General features: G+C 44.6%; 3 protein-coding genes across 7 annotated transcripts; 1 reads left to right on the forward strand and 2 right to left on the reverse strand.

Annotated features, from left to right (window-relative positions):
• The first annotated feature begins 4082 nt into the window (after positions 1-4082).
• LOC125550111 lies at positions 4083-4718 on the forward strand. The gene has a single exon (XM_048713024.1). It carries the CDS (start codon positions 4113-4115, stop codon positions 4506-4508), a length of 396 nt encoding a protein of 131 aa, XP_048568981.1. The 5' UTR covers positions 4083-4112; the 3' UTR covers positions 4509-4718.
• Positions 4719-4733: 15 nt separating this feature from the next.
• LOC125550110 (transcriptional corepressor LEUNIG_HOMOLOG-like) lies at positions 4734-11704 on the reverse strand. 3 transcript variants are annotated; one of them, XM_048713023.1, is made up of 17 exons: positions 11545-11704; positions 11334-11431; positions 10789-10916; positions 9766-10001; positions 9621-9690; positions 9423-9528; positions 9005-9054; positions 8728-8928; positions 8252-8428; positions 7952-8161; positions 7740-7866; positions 7546-7655; positions 6968-7117; positions 5759-5914; positions 5541-5669; positions 5251-5448; positions 4734-5143 (listed from the first exon to the last, which is right to left on the reverse strand). In XM_048713023.1, exons 1-17 carry the CDS (start codon positions 11577-11579, stop codon positions 5000-5002), a joined length of 2325 nt encoding a protein of 774 aa, XP_048568980.1. In that variant the 5' UTR covers positions 11580-11704; the 3' UTR covers positions 4734-4999. The 3 variants fall into 3 exon arrangements, with proteins under 3 accessions (XP_048568980.1, XP_048568979.1, XP_048568978.1); XM_048713022.1 differs by having other exon boundaries at positions 9624-9690; positions 9766-10007; XM_048713021.1 differs by having other exon boundaries at positions 9766-10007.
• A 225-nt stretch (positions 11705-11929) lies between these two features.
• LOC125550109 (serine/threonine-protein kinase phg2-like) lies at positions 11930-18584 on the reverse strand. 3 transcript variants are annotated; one of them, XM_048713020.1, is made up of 10 exons: positions 18324-18584; positions 15111-17260; positions 14422-14657; positions 14259-14339; positions 13823-13975; positions 13231-13394; positions 12975-13122; positions 12766-12888; positions 12509-12596; positions 11930-12390 (listed from the first exon to the last, which is right to left on the reverse strand). In XM_048713020.1, the coding sequence occupies exons 2-10, from the start codon at positions 17152-17154 to the stop codon at positions 12197-12199; spliced, it is 3231 nt and encodes a 1076-aa protein (XP_048568977.1). In that variant the 5' UTR covers positions 17155-17260; positions 18324-18584; the 3' UTR covers positions 11930-12196. The 3 variants fall into 3 exon arrangements, with proteins under 3 accessions (XP_048568977.1, XP_048568975.1, XP_048568976.1); XM_048713018.1 differs by having other exon boundaries at positions 14422-17260; XM_048713019.1 differs by lacking the exon at positions 18324-18584 and adding an exon at positions 17708-18317 and having other exon boundaries at positions 14422-17260.
• Positions 18585-18842: the final 258 nt, after the last annotated feature.

The following is an 18842-nucleotide window of genomic DNA, read 5'->3' on the forward strand; positions in this document are numbered from 1 at the left end:
CCATAGCATGAAACATATGAATCCAAATCAGCCCCTTATGAAGCAATGCATAAACTAGCTAGGGTTTAAGCTTCTGTCACTCTAGCAACCCATCATCTACTTATTACTTCCCAATGCCTTCCCCTAGGCCCAAACAATGGTGAAGTGTCATGTAGTCGGCGTTCACATAACACCACTAGAGGAAAGACAACATCCATCTCATCAAAATATCGAACGAATACCAAATTCACATGACTACTTATAACAAGACTACTCCCATGTCCCCAGGAACAAACGTAACTACTCACAAATCATATTCATGTTCATAATCAGAGGGGTATTAATGTGCATAAAGGATCTGAACATATAATCTTCCACTGAATAAACCAACTAGCATCAACTACAAGGAGTAATCAACACTACTAGCAACCCACAGGTACCAATCTGAGGTTTTGAGACAAAGATCGGATACAAGAGATGGACTAGGGTTTGAGAGGAGATGGTGCTGGTGAAGATGTTGATGGAGATTGACACCCTCCCGATGAGAGAATCGATGGTGATGATGATGGTGACGATTTCCCCCTCCCGGAGGGATGTTTCCCCGGCAGAACAGATCCACCGGATCCCTAGATTGGTTCCGCTAAGGTTCCGCCTCGAGACGGGGGCTGCTTCATCCCGAAAGCTTCCTTATGATTTTTTTTCAGGGCAAAAGACACCTTATACCAGAAGATGGGCATCGAGGGGCTTCCAGGTGGCCCACGAGGCAGGGGGCGCGTCTAGGGGGGTAGGGTGTGCCCTCCACCCTCGTGGACAGTGGGTGGCCCCCCTCTGGTGCTTTCTTCGCCCAGTATTTTTAATATATTCCGAAACTGACTTTCGTGGAGTTTCGGGACTTTTGGAGTTGTGCAGAATAGGTCTCTAATATTTGCTCCTTTTCCAGCCCAGAATTCCAGCTGCCGGCATTCTCCCTCTTCATGTAAACCTTCTAAAATAAGAGAGAGAAGGCATAAGTATTGTGACATAATGTGTAATAACAACCCATAATGAAATAAATATCGATATAAAAGCATGATGCAAAATAGACGTATTACGACTCCGAACAAACTTCGGTCATCAAATCACATAACTCATAATACAAATCGTCATTGAACGTTAAGCGTGCGGACCCTACGGGTTCGAGAACTATGTATACATGACCGAGACACATCTCCGGTCAATAACCAATAGCGGAACCTGGATGCTCATATTGGCTCCTGCATATTTTACGAAGATCTTTATCGGTCAAACCGCATAACAAGATACATTGTTCCCTTTATCATCGGTATGTTACTTGCCCGAGATTCGATCATCGGTATCATCATACCTAGTTCAATCTCGTTACCGGCAAGTCTCTTTACTCGTTCCGTAATGCATCATACTGTAACTAACTCATTAGTCACATTGCTTGCAAGGCTTATAGTGATGATCATTACCGAAAGGTCCCAGAGATACCTCTCCGATACACGGAGTGACAAATCTTAATCTTGATCTATGCCAACTCAACAAACATCATCGGAGACACCTGTAGAGCATCTTTACAATCACCCAGTTACGTTGTGACGTTTGATAGCACACAAGGTGTTCCTCCGGTATTCGGGAGTTACATAATCTCATAGTCAGAGGAACATGTATAAGTCATGAAGAAAGCAATAGCAATAAAACTGAACGATCAACATGCTAAGCTAACGGATGGGTCTTGTCCATCACATCATTCTCCTAATGATGTGATCCCGTTCATCAAATGACAACACATGTCTATGGTCAGGAAACTTAACCATCTTAGATGAACGAGCTAGTCAAGTAGAGGCATACTAGGGACACTTTGTTTTGTCTATGTATTCACACATGTATCAAGTTTCCGGTTAATACAGTTCTAGCATGAATAATAAACATTTATCATGATATAAGGAAATATAAATAACATCTTTATTATTGCCTCTAGGGCATATTTCCTTCACCCAGCAGCGGAACGAATGAAAAACAAACTACAACGAGCTAAAACTAAGTACCAAATGGAAACTAAGCAAGCAACGAAATAGAACTCACGAAGTAAAATATGTTGAAGATAAACATAGGTAGAAGGGATAACTGGTGGTGCTCGATGGCGACAGGATATTTGTTTGACCAGTTCGTCCTTCTGCACAAGGACTACGTCTGGTTGGAGGGGTTGTGACTTAACACGAAAGATAAACTCTCTTCTCCCTGTTCTCCTCGACAATTGATTCGTCAACCAATGCCGATTACTCGTGGTAGATACTTGAGGCGATCTCCAAACCTTCACAGACTTCTTCGAGAACCACAACTACTCTTGGTCTCTGAAGAAATTGACACCTGACCGTCTAGAGAGTTTGTAGCTCTCAAGAGTAATAGGAGGAGCATACTGGACATAGATTCGAGTGATGCTAACCACTATCTAATTCTTCGTCTCTAGGGGTTTTCTCTCGGTGGATTTTAAACTCAGATCGCTCAGAGAGGGGGTTGCTCAACAATCTTCTCAGAATCAAACGGACAGTCGCCGGACAAAGCCGGTGCGGGGTGTCTATTTATAGCCGTAGCCTTCCCGGATGGGAAATGACCATTTTGGACACGCGGTCCAGCCAATGGCCAACCGACACGTTTGCAACGGTCGGATTTTGGAGCAACGATAACATTACTTGAGGAGCAAGTAATGCTAACTCCTCGGTCTGAGACAAATCTCTCGCGGCGAAGATCGCAGTCTCTTGCTGGCAAGTATTTGCTCGGAACACACAGAGATTTCTCTCACAACTTCCATAGGATTTGGGTTTAGCATCAGTGAATCAAAGTTTCGAGCGCTACACCCCTCTTAATAGTACGGTGGTGCTATGACTCAATGAAAAGAAGAAGAACAGCGAAACAAATGCTACGTCTTCACTTTGTCTTCATTCTCCTCGGACGCAGTCATTTTCTTCGGACAGACACCGAACCAATTGCTTCACTTCAGCAATTTTTAGGGGTCACTCTTGCTAACATCATCTTCGGTGATAACCTTCGCTGCAACGCAGGGAGATTATCTTTGTCGTTTTCATCAAACTCCTTGATATCTCAAGGACATGTAACTCTGTGTGCACTAGAAAACACATAAGTCTCATACTGTTTATGTCAATAAACTTCAAAACATAAGGGGCCTATCATTGCACCAATATTTTCGATCTGGGTTTGAGGTTTCCACGTAAACTGGATCAATAGTTTTTTATTTGGTTTCCCACATTAACCTCTGAATTGAGGTAAGACCTACCTCATGTTTGTTTCCTGCAGAATTCCTAGTTTTATGAGAAGGGATCTTGATGAGCCATTCCTTTATTTATTTCAAACAGCACCATAGGATTTGTTCTTCCATACGAATTTAATCATACAATTTTTTGTTAGGATTTTCCTTTGTTCCAAAGGGGTTAGAGGGAGTAAGGAAAAAAGCATGGTTGGGCATGATGTATGGTTCAAGTATCCATTTCAAATGTTGGGCTTTCGTGGAGTGGAGTGGACTGGACCCATGTGTCGTGTAGGTAGAGAACTCTAAGCTACTGCAAGATATAGATGCAGCATCATGCATGTTAACATGTCATCATCAGTACCAACTGAGCCACAAGAATGCAATTATGCATATCTGTACTGTATGCAGTGGTAGCTCGCAAGTACACATACAAATGATAGAATTAGCTACTAGCAAGCATGCATGCAGCCCCACGTAGGAAAGCAACAGTTGAAAATCAGTTCCTAGCTAACTCACATTGGGTGGCCTGTAGCGTACACTGAATTTTGCGGATGTTGAAAGAAAATCTAGTGAATTATATATGCAGCTGAGCTGGCTATAATAACCCGCAAAAAAAAAGGGTAGGTTTTGGTCGCGTAGAAAGAAACGCGCACGGAAAAATTAAAAAACGCATGAGAGACGCATAAATAAGGCATGCTGCAAATGGATTGACTTCTCCCTCCCAAAAGTTGAAAAAGGTTTGTGAACGTCCGGACGTTACGGTGCCCAAATAAACGCACGCATGCATGCGTATATAATATAAGAGGGCCGATGGAGGGATCCTTGGGAGCTAGCTCGCTCGCCGGCAAACACCGCCGCGAACCAGATGACAACGACGCCGACGGCGACCAGCAGCAGGGGTTGCATGATGCTGGTGTTGCTACTGGTGCTGCTTGGCCGGCCGTCTCCGGCGACGGCGCAGCTGGGGGACGCCCAGAAATGCCGGGACACGTGCCTGGAGGGGTGCACCGGGTGGGTGGTGGTGTGCCACATGTCCTGCGCCAGCGCCTGCGCCGGGGCCGGCGGCATCGGCATCATGAGCATCGACAACGGCATCCCGCCCGACCACCCCAACCCCGACGATCTCCCCAAGCCGCCGCCGCTGCCGGACCTTCTTCACCCCCTCCGAGGAGCCGGCGGCATCGCCTTCAGCCCCGCGCCGTCACCGGCAGCATCTTCATCAGAATCGTCGACATCGGATGATGCAACTTCTTCAGAGTAATTGCTAGGCAAGTAAGCAGTGTCCATAAATTGGATGCAACAAGCATATGACAGACGAATGTGGTAGGCCTTCTCTCTGCGGGTATGTCTCATGGATGGATGGATGGATGAATGAATGAAAATTCATCATATTTGCAGCCATTGCTTACTTTTACAGCTGCATTCTCTTTCAACAATTCTCTCTCCCACTAAATTTAAAAACAAAATTAATTAAATAGCACGCTTCTTTCCACTAATAAAATTAATATTGATGGACCGATGTCTAATTACACAAAATAACTCGTCTTTCTCTCACTCAGCTGCAAACTTGCTTCCTCGTTTCATTCCTTCATCTAGGTAGGTACATACCACCCCCTCCCCTCCACAACAGACGGACAGGGTAAACAAAGGTGAAAAGATACTAGTAGTTACTAGTATGCATGTATTTGCTTGCTGCCTTGTGCTCCACTTCCAATCTCTCCCCCCACAAGCTTCGTCTTTACAACCAATCTCCTACTTCCACAGCTTCACCCATCTGTCGTGGCTCGCCGACGCAATCGACCCCGTCAGCGGGGAGTGCGCCAGCGCCGCTATCAGCCCCTCATGCGCCGGGACCACGTTCCTCTGGTTATCCGCCACGCTCCACAGCTCCACCGTCTGCATTATCACATCGCATCACATGTTTGCCTCTCTTGTGCTATACACCACCTTATTATTATTATTATTATTCAGAATTTGCAGCAACCATGTCAATGCTTGCTTACCTGGTAACCACCAACGATCAAAACTTTCGGGTATCTCGGATGGAATATGCATGACTGGTACTGGTTCCCGTGCGACCTCAGCTCGTGGATGCACTGCCCTGACGCCACCGACCACACCTTCACGCTGTCCTGGCTCGCCGACGCCAAATACTCGCCCGTTTCGTCCCAGCAGATGCAGTTTACCTCACTAGTGTGAACCTAAATAATTTTAAAAATAATTCAATGGTGAACAACTACCTCCTCTCCTCGCGTTGCACAAACATCACGACCGCCGTGCAATTCTTGATTACCTTTGCCTGCGAATGTAAACTCGTGTCCGTGTCGATATCAATCATGTTCACCGTGTTTCCTGCTGCCACCGCAAGGAGCTTTCCGATCCGAGGCTGAAACCTCACCCTACCAGTACCGCCCTGTTTCACCTGTATCCATTCATGTACAATTCAAGTATTATTATTATTATTGTCACTGAAATGATGTCATCTATAAACGTCATGCGCTAGAGACAAACCCTGGACACGCGTGAAGCCGCATTTTGACCAACTGTCCAGAACCGGATCTCTCCATTGTCGTCACACGAGCATAGAATCTCTGTCAATTTTGGGTGAAAATCTACCGATGTTACATGGGAGGAATGCCCAAGAAAAATTTGCAATGCGCCGGTTCGCTGCAAAATGAAGAAAATAATGGATTTAGGTATCTGGCAGTCAATACTAACATGGTGAAGTGAAACATAGGTCCATAAAAAATCAGTCACATCATCAATATGTGCACATGATTAGCAAATTAATGCGTGAAGTTTGGTTCCCTACAATTAGATCAACCAACTGTATACTAAACATATATGTTATGTTCAAGCTCAATCTGACTAAACCTGTCTGCGTCCAATCAACAATCATGTGTATCAAAAAACAACAGAAAGCAAAAGAACTAGGGTTACTGGGTCGCTCTGTAATAAAAAAATCAAACTAAATCCACCATCAATTTCTGTCTGGCCCAAAGAACAGACCACTTTAACTTCTGATCAGCCTTAACCCATTAGACTCCATAATCATGAACGGTACTTGACTTGCAATTTGATTACTGGAGTCTGGATTCCTAAACTTGAACAGTTGTGTCAACCGACTGGACTCCATAATCATGAACAGTACTAGACCGCTTTACCTTAAGATCAGCTTCTACCCAATGAATTTAAATTGGTTAGACAGCCTGAAGGTCCTGTATAGTAGCTTATGCCATAAGTAAATGTTCTTGGACAACCACGACAAATGATGTCCTGGCACAATATTATTTCAGATTGCAGAATATAGTTTACATCTAGCAAGTACCACATGCTTTGAATAATCAAACATTGCAATTAAAGGTACCAGTAAGTCTTAGATATTCAGTTGAGATTTTTGCATTTAAGATATAAGTGTTCCATGGAGTTACATAAGCTTGGCACTTACTGAAAAAGAGACAAAGGTGTTCCCCTTTTACACTAACAAATAGGAGAGCATGATTTACACTTCCTCTATAAAAGACCTTCTATGGTATTCCCCTTCTATGGAGTTTGTAACACAAGTTTGCAGTGATCTCTTGCCACAATCAAAAGCGCAAAAGTTTAAATTTCAGTGTCAATGGTAGGCAGTGAAAAGCACCAAAAGGCCGGAACTTGCAGCAAATAAGGAAAGTAAGAATTACTAATGAGAAACGCATAAAAAAAAGTAGAAGAAAATACCTCGGCTGCATTCCATAGTCGAACAGTTCCATCAGAAGATGAAGTAGCCAACTGAGTCGAATTCGGTCTGAATCTTATGTCTGTTATAAAGTTTGTATGTTCTTCTGGTTTAGTATCCATGCTAAAATTGTCCATATTCCAGAGGAAGACCTACAGTACCATAGAAACATCACATATAAGAAAATATAAACTGCTTTACAACGGCCTAATTTTCTATCAGAGACGCAAAGCAATAACAAAATTACATGTCAACATTGCAGGTCAAGGTGGGTGAAAGGGTAATAATATTGCATCTCCAGCGATAAACAGAATAAGATGCAGGTGCCGGTGTATGGTACGGCAGAAGAAATATGAGATAAATATTTTATTACTGAAAACAATCGTGGCTGGAGTTAGCAATAACAAGTACTGTTAACAGTGATTCTTGTGCCAATATTAAAGGTAAATTCTACTTATAAAATCCTAATATTCTTAAAAGAAGGAAACTGATTGTTAATGATTTGAACGCTCTGGCACAAGGAAGGAATTTACAAAATAAATTGTTAACTCGCATCTACGTGTGAGTTTACACAGCTTACCTTTTTCTCATGACCGGCGCTAGCAAGTAACTTCCCGTCTGTAGAGAAGTGACAGCAAACAACCTTGTTGTTGCTTGCACGGTTATTAGCAACCTCACTCAAAGAAAGACCTACAAAAGAATGAACGGTTTATAATGATTATACTTTTTCAGGGCTGAAGTTTGCGACACAGCTCAAAAGCTTAAAATATTTACTTTTCAGGGACTCCTGCTCCGAGGGCCCTTTCTTCAATGCAGCGAATATGTCTCGACCATCCCCATCATCATTTGACAAAAATGAATCGACGTTATCTTCAAAATCAACGAAACTATCCAAATTATCCTGTCAGTAACAAAAGTTGTTTGAGCACAACAAACTGACAACCAAAAATTGAAACAGCAGAGCAGTATACGCATAATAATAGTACCATCTGATTAGAGGATGAAGCAAAACCACTTGTTCCATCCGCGCCACAAACCATTGAACTTTTCTGCGCAATGTTCACGTTGCTAGCTACTGGTATTCCACCACCAGGAGTATGAGTTGATGGAGTTGAGGGTGGAGAATGCCCAACGGTATTTCCTGTGCCGGTACTATTAGCTGCCCCAGAAGAAGTTGGCTTCCGCTTTCTACTATTCTGGATATCAAGAATAATTGACACGCTTAGGTATCACACGTATGGAGCTATAAAACTTAAGAAACATCTCAAGGTAATTACTCAGACCACCTGCTGCTGCTGTTGTTGTTGCTGCTGCTGCTGTTGTTGCTGCTGTTGCTGTTGCTGCTGCTGTTGTTGCTGTTGATGTTGATGTTGTTGCTGCTGTTGCTGGTGGTGGTGCTGCTGCTGTTGTTGCAATTCCATCATCCGGTGACCCGAGGACTGCTGCATCTGGGCCATCTTCAACTAACAGATAGCAAATATTGTATAATAGTCAATCATAACATGCATAGGGTGCCATAGGAAGGCATAAAAGTGAAATTATAGAATCATCCATACTATTCCTAAACAGAAAAACAGTGGAAAGAAAGTACCAGTAAAATGCAGAACATCTTTCCAGAAAATATAGAACATTTTATTTAAACAGTGAACATATTTGTAGAACAATGTAATTTGATTGATAGTGAACTATAGTTCGTTAGAATTGTCAGACTTATAATGGACTTGACATGTATCAAGTTTCTCAGTACCAATTGTATACTGACCTTCATCATATACTCGTGTTCATCTGGCCGAACCTTTGGTGAACCAGAATGAGCTGGAGAACCCATTCTAGCAAGCTCATTCTGTGTTTGTGCTTGAGCCATCATTTGCTGTTGTGGTGATAAAATTTGAAATTGGTTTGGAGATGTCATCAACTGCTTCTGTGCTCCTAAAGTTGACCGGAGTTGATCGATACCTGGGACCTTCAGCCAACAACAAAAACAGATGAGCTTTCAATAAGAAAAGTAAAGAAGAGTAAAGAGATGTCAGCAAACTCACTGTTAGCGGCCAGCCTTTCAGTGGCACACTCCCAACTCCTTGATTTAGCCCTAAGTGGAGGAAGATGGATCAGAAAAAACACCTTCGGCCATTTACTGAAATTATTTTCATCGTTTGTCATATAGTTCTACAAATCTCAGCCAATTTAATTTCAGGGTGTTTGTCGTGAGTTTAATGTGCAAGCTAAATAGCTGTATGCTCACATCTAAATCAACAAACACTTGAGTATGAATATGATAGTACTAGCCACAGCAAGCCGAAAAGGTACTAATGGGTAAAAACAATAGAACTCGTGATGCAATTTTCACTAGGACACCCGATATGGACACATAATGGGTCTTCCATCAGTACCATGAGTTTTCTACATCAAGAGACACAATGAGCAGCAGTACGTATATCATCTCAGGATATTACTCACCAGAAGCGGCTAACCCAGATTTTGATTGCAGCATGGCTGCTCCGTATAATGCAGAAGGGTCTGTAGGCATTGTTCTTTGTTGAGTAGCACCATCACCTTTGATGTCCTTGAAAATAGTTGAGTAGAATATTAGGAAGCAGCAAAAAGGTGCAGAGGAACTGTGAATAGAAATGAGTTAGAGAAGACAGTATGCATTACAACTTGCTGGTTTCTTGACTGAAGCTGCTGCTGCAGAGCTGCCATATTGACCGAGCTGCCCTGAAGTTGCCTGAATGGACAAAAGGCTTAGTCAGAATCTCACCAAAGCTTTAGTCGGTGCTGGAATGAATTGCTGAAAACCTACCCAGTTTGGTTAGCTGCTGACTTGAGAAGAGCCATCCTATTTGCATCAAAGAGCTGCTGTGATGCCTCGGAGTCCATGGGATTGTGATTCCTCATTCCTTCCATCAATTTAGAGGCCAGAACAGCTGATACATCAGAGTTCATAGCACCATTAAGGGCCGGTTGATTTGGATCCCGTCTCTGCAAGTGGGCATTCTGCTGTTGTAATAGCTGGAGTCTCATCTGGTGCTCCCTTGACTTCATCTAGTGCACCACAAAGAATTCCATATAAATACAAAAGCATATACAATGAGCAGCACATGTGACTTCTTGACATACCATTAAACTTGATACACAGAATGCAGATACCACATTCACATTTCACAGATAGGAAAAAAAAAGACAGTAGCATTCTGAGTAAGTTACACGCAGTATCCATGTTACGGCCTAATTCAGTGTCAGTGCACTTAGACATCTAGTCACACTCTCTGGTCAGTTTTTACTACTTTGCCAGATTATGCATGCCACATTCCACTTTGAAATAGTTAATGCCTCCTATTGCGGGCGCTCTGTTTTTCTTTTTGCACTCTTGAGGTCACTGTGAGTTGGCCATAGTAGCATCGGATCACATGACAGTAAGCATAAGCTTGTGTACATACAGAGTAGGTATTACAGAGCAGGATATTTATGGTAGAATGCTAGTTGCTTCCCAGCTATTAAGTAATAGAATTTCAGCAAAAATGGAACGGATAATTATAAAAGTGGATGCTGAGCTGAAGAGCTAGCTACCAACAGCATTTTAGCAAAAGAAGGAAGATAGGTTGAATCCGCATTGAAGTCACACATTATTACCGTCGCAGGCCAAGAATAAACGCTATAGCACGTCCTGTTTGACATAGTAACATCAACGTGCAGGTGCAGGTACAGGTACAGGTGTGGTGTGGGATGGTATCAAGTAAATCCTTGTTAAAAGCAGGGTAAGGCATAATAATAATAAGTGACGCAATGTAGAAAGAAGATGGGCATGGAGGAAGTAATGGCATACGTCCATAGAAGGCGCGGCTGCGGCCCCGGCTCCTCCTCCTTGTTGGGGCTTGTCCCTTGTCCTGGCGTCGAAGATGTCCCAGAAGATGGACCACCACTCGAAGAGGAAGCCTCCCGGGGCGTCGATCGCTGCGGAACGGAAACGGAACCGAAAGCAGACAAGCATTAGCCATTAATTAGGTGACAGATGAGTTACTAGTAGTACTGGTACATATTCCTCGTGGTTGTACAGGCAGGTGTTTCGGTTGGTGTGAATTTTGGGTGGGGGTGGCGTGGTGACAGGAAAGAAAAGATGCACATATATATCTATCTGTTGTGTTGTAGTGAGTGGCTTGGGGGGAAACACACACGCACATCTATCTATAAATGGTTACCTTACATCTTTTTTGTCTCTGTTTTCCCCCAATGAAGGGCAGGGGATTGGTTTTAGCATGTACTGTATCTATCTATTATTAGATGCCTACTACTGCTACTGGGGTGACTAGAGAAGAAGAATCCCTCGGAAAGGGAAGGGGAAGGAGAGGAAGGAAGATACTAGAAACGTACCGACGGGATCGGTGGCGACCTTGCCCTCGTTCATGAAGGCCTTGGCGGAGTTGTGGAGGTTGCGCTTCACCAAGTAATCGTAGATGTACACGTCCAGCCTGCAACCCCCAATCCCCCCAAAATTGAATTGAACTCAATTTCAATTTCGATTTGATTCGATTCGATTCGATAGGAACTAGACTAGAAACGGAGGAGGAGATTGGATACATACATCTTGTCCGCCTCCCAGTTGCTCCTCTGTGCCATGGCTCGCCGCCGGGATCCCTCTTCGATCCTTCCTCCCTCGGAGCGGTGCGGTGGCTTGGCTCTCTCTCTCTGCGAGCCGCGCGGGTCGGGTCGGTGTCGGGCTAGGGTTGGGCCGGGCCTGTCCTAGCCGAGAAGAGTAGCTACCAAGCACAAGCCGGTGGCAACCGAACGGCGGTGGTGGCTGACAGCTGGGTCCCACCTGCCTGCCCGCTTGCCGGCCGGCTTTGGCTCTCGTCGTTGTTTTACCCAACGACGCACCAGATTATCAAACATTTATATTTCCATTCGAAAACAAAAAACAAACAAAATGAAATTCACTTTGGATCGACTTATATATATCAACTTATATATAGATAATAATAATATATATATAATTATTGTTTATAATAATAATACATAGTGTGTATAATTTTTACACCCGACTGAGGACACGATTCATTTCATTCATTCATCTCACCAATATTTTTACACTCGCAGCTCTATAACAGACAGACAGACATTACATACACCAGAGACTCCACCACAGCCACAACCGCAACTAGTAGAGCATACATTCCTCCCACCAATCACCAGAACCAGAACCAGAACCCAGACACAGCCGGCGATTTCTTCTTCTTCTACTTGGCCGCCGCCGCGGCCGCCTTGGCCTGCTGGTTGGCCGCAGCCGACATGGACCGCAGCCGCGCCGCGATCTCTGTGAAGGCCGGCCGCTGCGACGGGTCTGGCGACCAGCACTGCTCCATCAGCCTCCTCCAGTCTGGCCCGCAGTTGGCCGGCACCGGCGGACGCAGCGTGTTGTTCACGATGCCACCTGCCAAAATAGATCCACCCATCAACCAAGCACCACAGCTTATATAAACGCTAGCAGTATATTACAAAGAAATTGGGCAAGAACAAAGACAGCTCCAGGAAGAGAATCATCAGCATACCTATTATTGCGCCATAGTGCATATTGGCATAGGGCTCCTCCCCGGTCAGGATCTCCCACAAGACGATACCGAACGAGAACACATCCACCTGCATCCATTATGCCAAAAAAACACTCTCTGTTATATACTCTATTTATCCACTGCGAGTTTAACTTCTTGCTAACCAAACTCTCAACTGGCCCAGTCAACCAAGAACAGGCGGCACCTAGATATATAACAGCAGAACAATATCTATGAATGACGCGTCACGGTCTTACCTTCTCAGACACCTTGCTGCTGCTCCCATTGAGTAACTCTGGAGCCATCCAGGGGAGCGTCCCCCTCACGCCGCCCGAAACCAAGGTGTTCCTCTTGATTTTCGACAGCCCAAAATCACCCACCTGGACACAACGACAGTTAGTAATTTACTCAACAGGAGGTCGCCACAACACTGTTTTTAAGTGGATGGAATGGAAACTACGCTTACTTTGCAGATAGGGCGTGCGTGGTCCCTCAGGTTCACCAGCAGGTTGTCGCACTTCAGGTCGAAATGCACAATGTTCTTCGAGTGCAGGTACTCCATCCCGAACGCCGCGTCCATCGCTATGATCAGCCGCTTGCGGAGATCAGGACACCTTTCAGGTTATGCAAGAGATTATTACTTTTTCGCTTAGTTATTTATATGTTTTATCAGATCCAGAGAAGGGCAAATACAAGAAAAACACCAGGAAGAGCTTGCTTACTTGTCCTTCCGCTGCAAGACATGCCGAAGAGAACCATTAACCATGAACTCAGTCAGCGTCGCCAGGGTGCCACCCGGCCCGTCCTTAACCACGCCATAGAACGCTACAACGTTTGGATGATGAAGCTTTGACAGAATCTCAGCTTCTCGCCAGAATTCTTGTGCCTAGAAACCACAATGTTTATTTAGAGCATCATTACAGCACCCAACCTCTCCTTTCTGCTGAAATTTCAGATGTAGTATATAACACCACATTAATAATACGAGTCACAGATTTCAAGAATGCTATGTTCAGTAATGCTGCAACTACCTTTCATATTCAGAGCCTACTATCATATAGACATTGATAATACGAGTCACAGATTTCAAGAATGTTAGTGTTCAGGGATGCTGCAACTATCTTTCATATTCAGAGCCTACTGTCATATAGACATTGATAATACGAGTCGCAGATTTCGAGAATGTTAGTGTTCAGTGATGCTGCAACTACCTTTAAATATTCAGAACCTACTGTCATATAGCATATGCCAATAAAATGGGAAATCAAACTAGCATGCTTAACACACAACTTGAACACAGGTTCAGGAGCTTACCAGCCTTTCTTGCTCAGATGATCGTCCTGTAAAACAGCTTTTCTTGATGCGCTTGATAGCCACATCAGTTCCTCTCCATTTCCCATGGTAAACAGTTCCAAAAGTACCAGAACCAAGTTCCCTAAGCTCCTCGAGATCTTCATTCTTGATAATCTGTTAAAATATTTGTTCCCAACAGAATAAAAGTGAGCATTGTTGGCATGTCACTGGTCATGCTCGTAACAGAGGTTGTCATGTGCCCTTTGGTTGGCAGAACCATTGGATATTATATATGCAGCCAGAAAATGCTAATATTGTCTTTCCAGAGCTAGTAATAACACTTAAACATGTTGACAACAATGAATAAAGATAGCAACGTCATGCGACTTTAGATGATTCTGGTTTGAGAATTTAGCCAAAACAATGTTAGGTTTCTTCCAACACAAAACCACCATACCTGCAAGTGTTCAAAATCAGAATCTCGAAGAGAAGCATCCATGACTTGTGCGGCAGTTCTGTCCTCTTCGAACTTTAGTTCCTGAAGCCATGAAAGTAGTCATAAATATGACAACACAGTGCGATGACAAAAGTGACAGTGGACTTCTACTAAACATGCATACCTCGAAATCTGGAGCAGGCAGATTCGTATTGTCCACCACAGGTTGATATGGATTGTCAACTTGAAATGCTTCAACACTCCTCTCCATCTTTGGCAGATGGTCAATATGTGACGTGGCATAAGCTGGAGGCATGCTGCTAACGTCAGCAACTATGATGGAAGGCTCTGCCTTCTTCTCAGCATCAAAATTGTAGGTAGGACTCAAACCCTTCATGCTGATTGCATCATTATCTGCTCCTGCGAATGCATACATCCCTTCGTCAATCTTTGCCAGGCCTTGTTGGTCATTACTCTTGCTTGGGAACTCATCCTTTGCAAGATTTCTGAAGAATGACCAGTTCTTAGGCTCATAGTTTGGCATGTTCAAGCTAAGAATAGGATCATTAAAAGGAGTTGATGACTGCGCTGCATCTTTCGCCTTTGCAAAGAAATCGGAAAGAATATCAGGGGGGAAGCGGTCATTGATATCAACAAAAAAATCTCTGTTCTCTGAGTTAGCAGCTGCAGATACACTATCTGCAACAGCTCCAGCAGTGCTGGTGGACGATGGCACAGCTGGATCATGTTTAACATCATTGGGGGGCGCGGGCTTGGGAGCCTCCCAACTAACACGACGTGCCATGGCAGCATCACTTCCCAGCTGCTTCTTAGCACTTTGCATTCTATTGGTGGTAGTGGCTTTCAAATTACCTTTAGCTGGAGTCTTTTCAACTGAACTCATGATGTTAGGGACATCCACTGCCCTCTTTTCACTGGCCTGTTGCTGTTCAACGACAGGATTTTCAGACATCATTTTAGCATCTGATTCTTCTGAAGGTATGATTATACCAAATTGACTCGGCCGCGGTACAGCTTTGGCAAAGTTTCTCTCAAACTGTGCTAGGGAATCATCGCCAGACGGTTCATTCAGGTTCAGTGATGGGGCCCCTGAATTTGAATTTTCAGCTCCTTCAACAGAATCAGAAGCCTCTGCAATGGATTCTCTAGCCACACCAGACTGAGACTGGGGTATTAGAAACTGAGCACCTGAATCATCAGATTTTGACAACCGATTCAGGGATTCCATTTGCTCCCGAGGGATTCGTTCAGAGTGGAAGGTCCGCCCAGAACCAGGTTGTGGATCCATGAAGCCATGATCGGTCATGTCAGACTCAAATTCAGAACATCCAGATGCAAAAGCTCCACCAGAGGACTGGCGGTCATCTTCATTTAACTCTCTAGGCTCTAAGCTCTTTCCACTGTCACTTGGTTGAAGAAAAGATGTCCGGCCTTCTTGAGCCGAAGAAGCAGGGGGCACTTCCAAATGCATGCTATTTGAAACAGACAGATCATTATGCAGCACAGGAGCACTCAAATTCTCAAGGGTTTGGAAGTAGTCCACTTCACTTTTCTGATGCAGCGTGTTCTTGGAAGCCTGATTTGCATCATTTATAGAACCTTGCATCATGAAGCCATCCTGATAAGACCGCTGGTCAGGAGTTGCCAGAGATGCAGGCCCAGAATGTGGCGCATACTGAGAGGCTACTCCATAATCTGAGGGCGCAGATAGAGGCATAGAGATGCGTCTCTCAGTGTCATAGAAATTGTCTCTAGAGCTCTGAGCGTACAGCATTTCCTGCCCTTGGTAAGACTGCAAATTTGCAGTGTAATCACTGGATAAACTTGGCGGTGTTGGAGTTGGTACAGTAGCAGCAGGCACCAAAGATGGCCCATGCATACCATGAAAATCTGACATGCCTTGGTTTGAGTTTGACTGATCATTATCATTATTGAGATTAATGAACTGATCCATCATACTCACGGATGTGCTTGCTAAACCATGGCCACTTGAAGGCTTCCCTGATCCTACATCTATTCCATTGACAGCAACAACATAATGGAGCTCAGAATCACCATCCATGCTACCCAGGTTATCGTCAAAATCGAGCGAGGAAAACAGAAAAACACGGAGCTTCTGAGAACCTCCTTCACTTTCAATCATGGCAAACTCATCCATCATGTTTGTCAAATCCTCGTCGCCCGACACCGAAATCAAAGAATCGAGGTCTTCACCAGGGAGCTGGTACTTGATGATGTGGGGCTGGTTGAAGATGGCAGACGTCTTTTGTCTGAGCTCCTGCCAGGAAATGTCCTTGCTGATTCGAATTATGCGCGTCTCACCACCAACATACCTAAGCTTCCCGTCACTGGGCCGGGGCAAGATTTTGCCCCCAAAGCTGCACAGGAACTTGATTCTCTTTGAGGCATCCGAAGCATCAGAGGAAGCATAGCCATGAGACAGTCCCCGACTGCTGCCATCACCACCTGACAGAGCTCGAGGCACCGACCTGGTTGACGAGTGCCTGCTCCTATTCTGAACCTGAGCAACAGGTTTTCTCTCGGGCTCCTTGTGCCGCGGATCAACAATAGGTTGGAGCATGAATATATCAGGACCAGTTTCTGATGCCGTGTGGCTGGCCCCAAGCATCCCTCTCAAGTCCATGTAACCGCTTGTCGCAGCGTTCTGGTCTCCGGACGCACCAGTGGCCAGGATCTTCTGGGACATGGCGCGGTCCCTCATGAACTCGAGGGCAAACTCCTCCCCGGTCTGGATAGAGTAGTTGAGGACGGGCTTGACAGCGCCCGGCACAAGGTACTCTGGAACACGGGGAGGAGCGGTGGAAGCTGAAACCAATGGCGCGTGCATGGCTCTCTGGGGCGCAGAGCCAGCTGCTGTGTCCCTTCTGGGGTCCATGGCGCTCTGTCAATTGTTGTTGCGGTTCATATCATTGACGCTTCATTTCTGGTTGCGAGCGGTGGGTCGAAGAGTCGGCGGGCAGGAGGGGAAACGTGAGCCTGACCTGGAGTAAACAGGCATAAGAATGTATGTCAGATGCAGCCAAAAAAAACAAACAAGATGATTAATCATTGGCAAAAAGGCAAAAGAATGCATGCCGGATGTGGCCAAAAAACAAACAAGATGATTAATCATTGGCAACCAACAGCTGAAACTACAGTTTCCTTATACGAGTAACAAAAGCACACACTCGCTCCATTTCCTTGTACGGCATGTTTGTTTATAGGTTGCATACAGAGATAGAAAGCATACATGAATCAAACTATACAAGTAGTAAGGTAAAAACCAGAGGGTGTGCAAACAAGAGCTAGGGACCGATTTGAGTCATAGAGACAAGTAAGCAGGTAAGTAAGCACACAAGTTGGCACAATTAATTAAAATAAAAAAGAATAGAGTATACAAGCTACACAAGTCTGTATACACTAATAGGAAATGAATGAAGAGGGGACACCTGAAAGTATACAAGTCTGTCCGTAATTTATATATACACTAGACAAGATTAGGTAATGTTGCACTGTTTGTTTCCATTTGATTGGTAGGAACAGAGTAGGTTGCTTGTTGAGGTTGCGTAGATAGATAGATAGATAGATAGATAGATAGATAGATAGATAGATAGATAGATAGATAGATAGATAGATAGATAGATAGAAAAAGAGCAGCAGAGGTATCAAGTGAAAAAATCAGTGGGTGGATTGTTGTGTGTGCAAGCAAGCAAGCAATGAAAGCAACTGAGTCAGTCTGCCTACTAGGAATGGATTGGAATCAAAGTCAAGTAAGCAGGGGTTGCTGGAGTTTATGCATGCAGATTGGCGGAAGGGGATTAAACAGGGATGAATGAATCCGTCCGTGGTTTTGTAAGGTGGGATTGCCCCCAAATTAGCATGGCGAGTGGGGAGAAAATGCATAGATACAGTAGATACAGATGCAGATAAGGTAGAAGAAGAAAGGAGGAGTAAACCCTAGGTGAGTAGTAAACATGGGATGGTGGAGGGGCCGGAAGATAGCTGGGATTAGCGGTCGGGAAATACTCCACTTATTATGGAAGAAAGCTAGCTAGGGTTCGTTACCGTCCAAGGAGGTTGCAGGTCCGGATGAGGTGGATCTCTGCTCCGCGCCGCCAAGTCGCCGGTCCGCTCCGGCAGAGAGGAGCGGCGAGGCGAGAACTGGTGGCGGGCGCGTTGGAGACCGAGGCCCGGTGGTCGGAGAGGAGGAGCGGATTTGAAATTGGATGCCGTCAGGACTGCAAGAGGAGGAGGAGGAGGAAGGAAGGAAGGAAGGGGATGAAGACGACTCGCTCCAGGACTGGCGAGGGAGGGAGGCATCTTTTCTTTTCTTTTCTTTTCTTTCCTTTTCTCATTATTATTTTTTTCTCCATTTTTCTACGGAAATGATAACTACGGGCCGTTCGGATTTTAAGCATGGCAGCCCAACATTTCAATTGTTTCGAGATGATGGCAAGTCTTTCTTGTCGAAAAATACAAGGACCTATCACCAAACTTATTTGTCGTCGAAAGCGTTCGGGGTTAACCCCTTTGGTTGTTCGGTGCTTAGCAGATTCCTTTCTCTATTACTACTAATTTACTATG

This window comes from Triticum urartu, chromosome 4 (assembly GCF_003073215.2).
Source record: "Triticum urartu cultivar G1812 chromosome 4, Tu2.1, whole genome shotgun sequence".
Classification (NCBI taxonomy): Eukaryota; Viridiplantae; Streptophyta; class Magnoliopsida; order Poales; family Poaceae; genus Triticum; species Triticum urartu.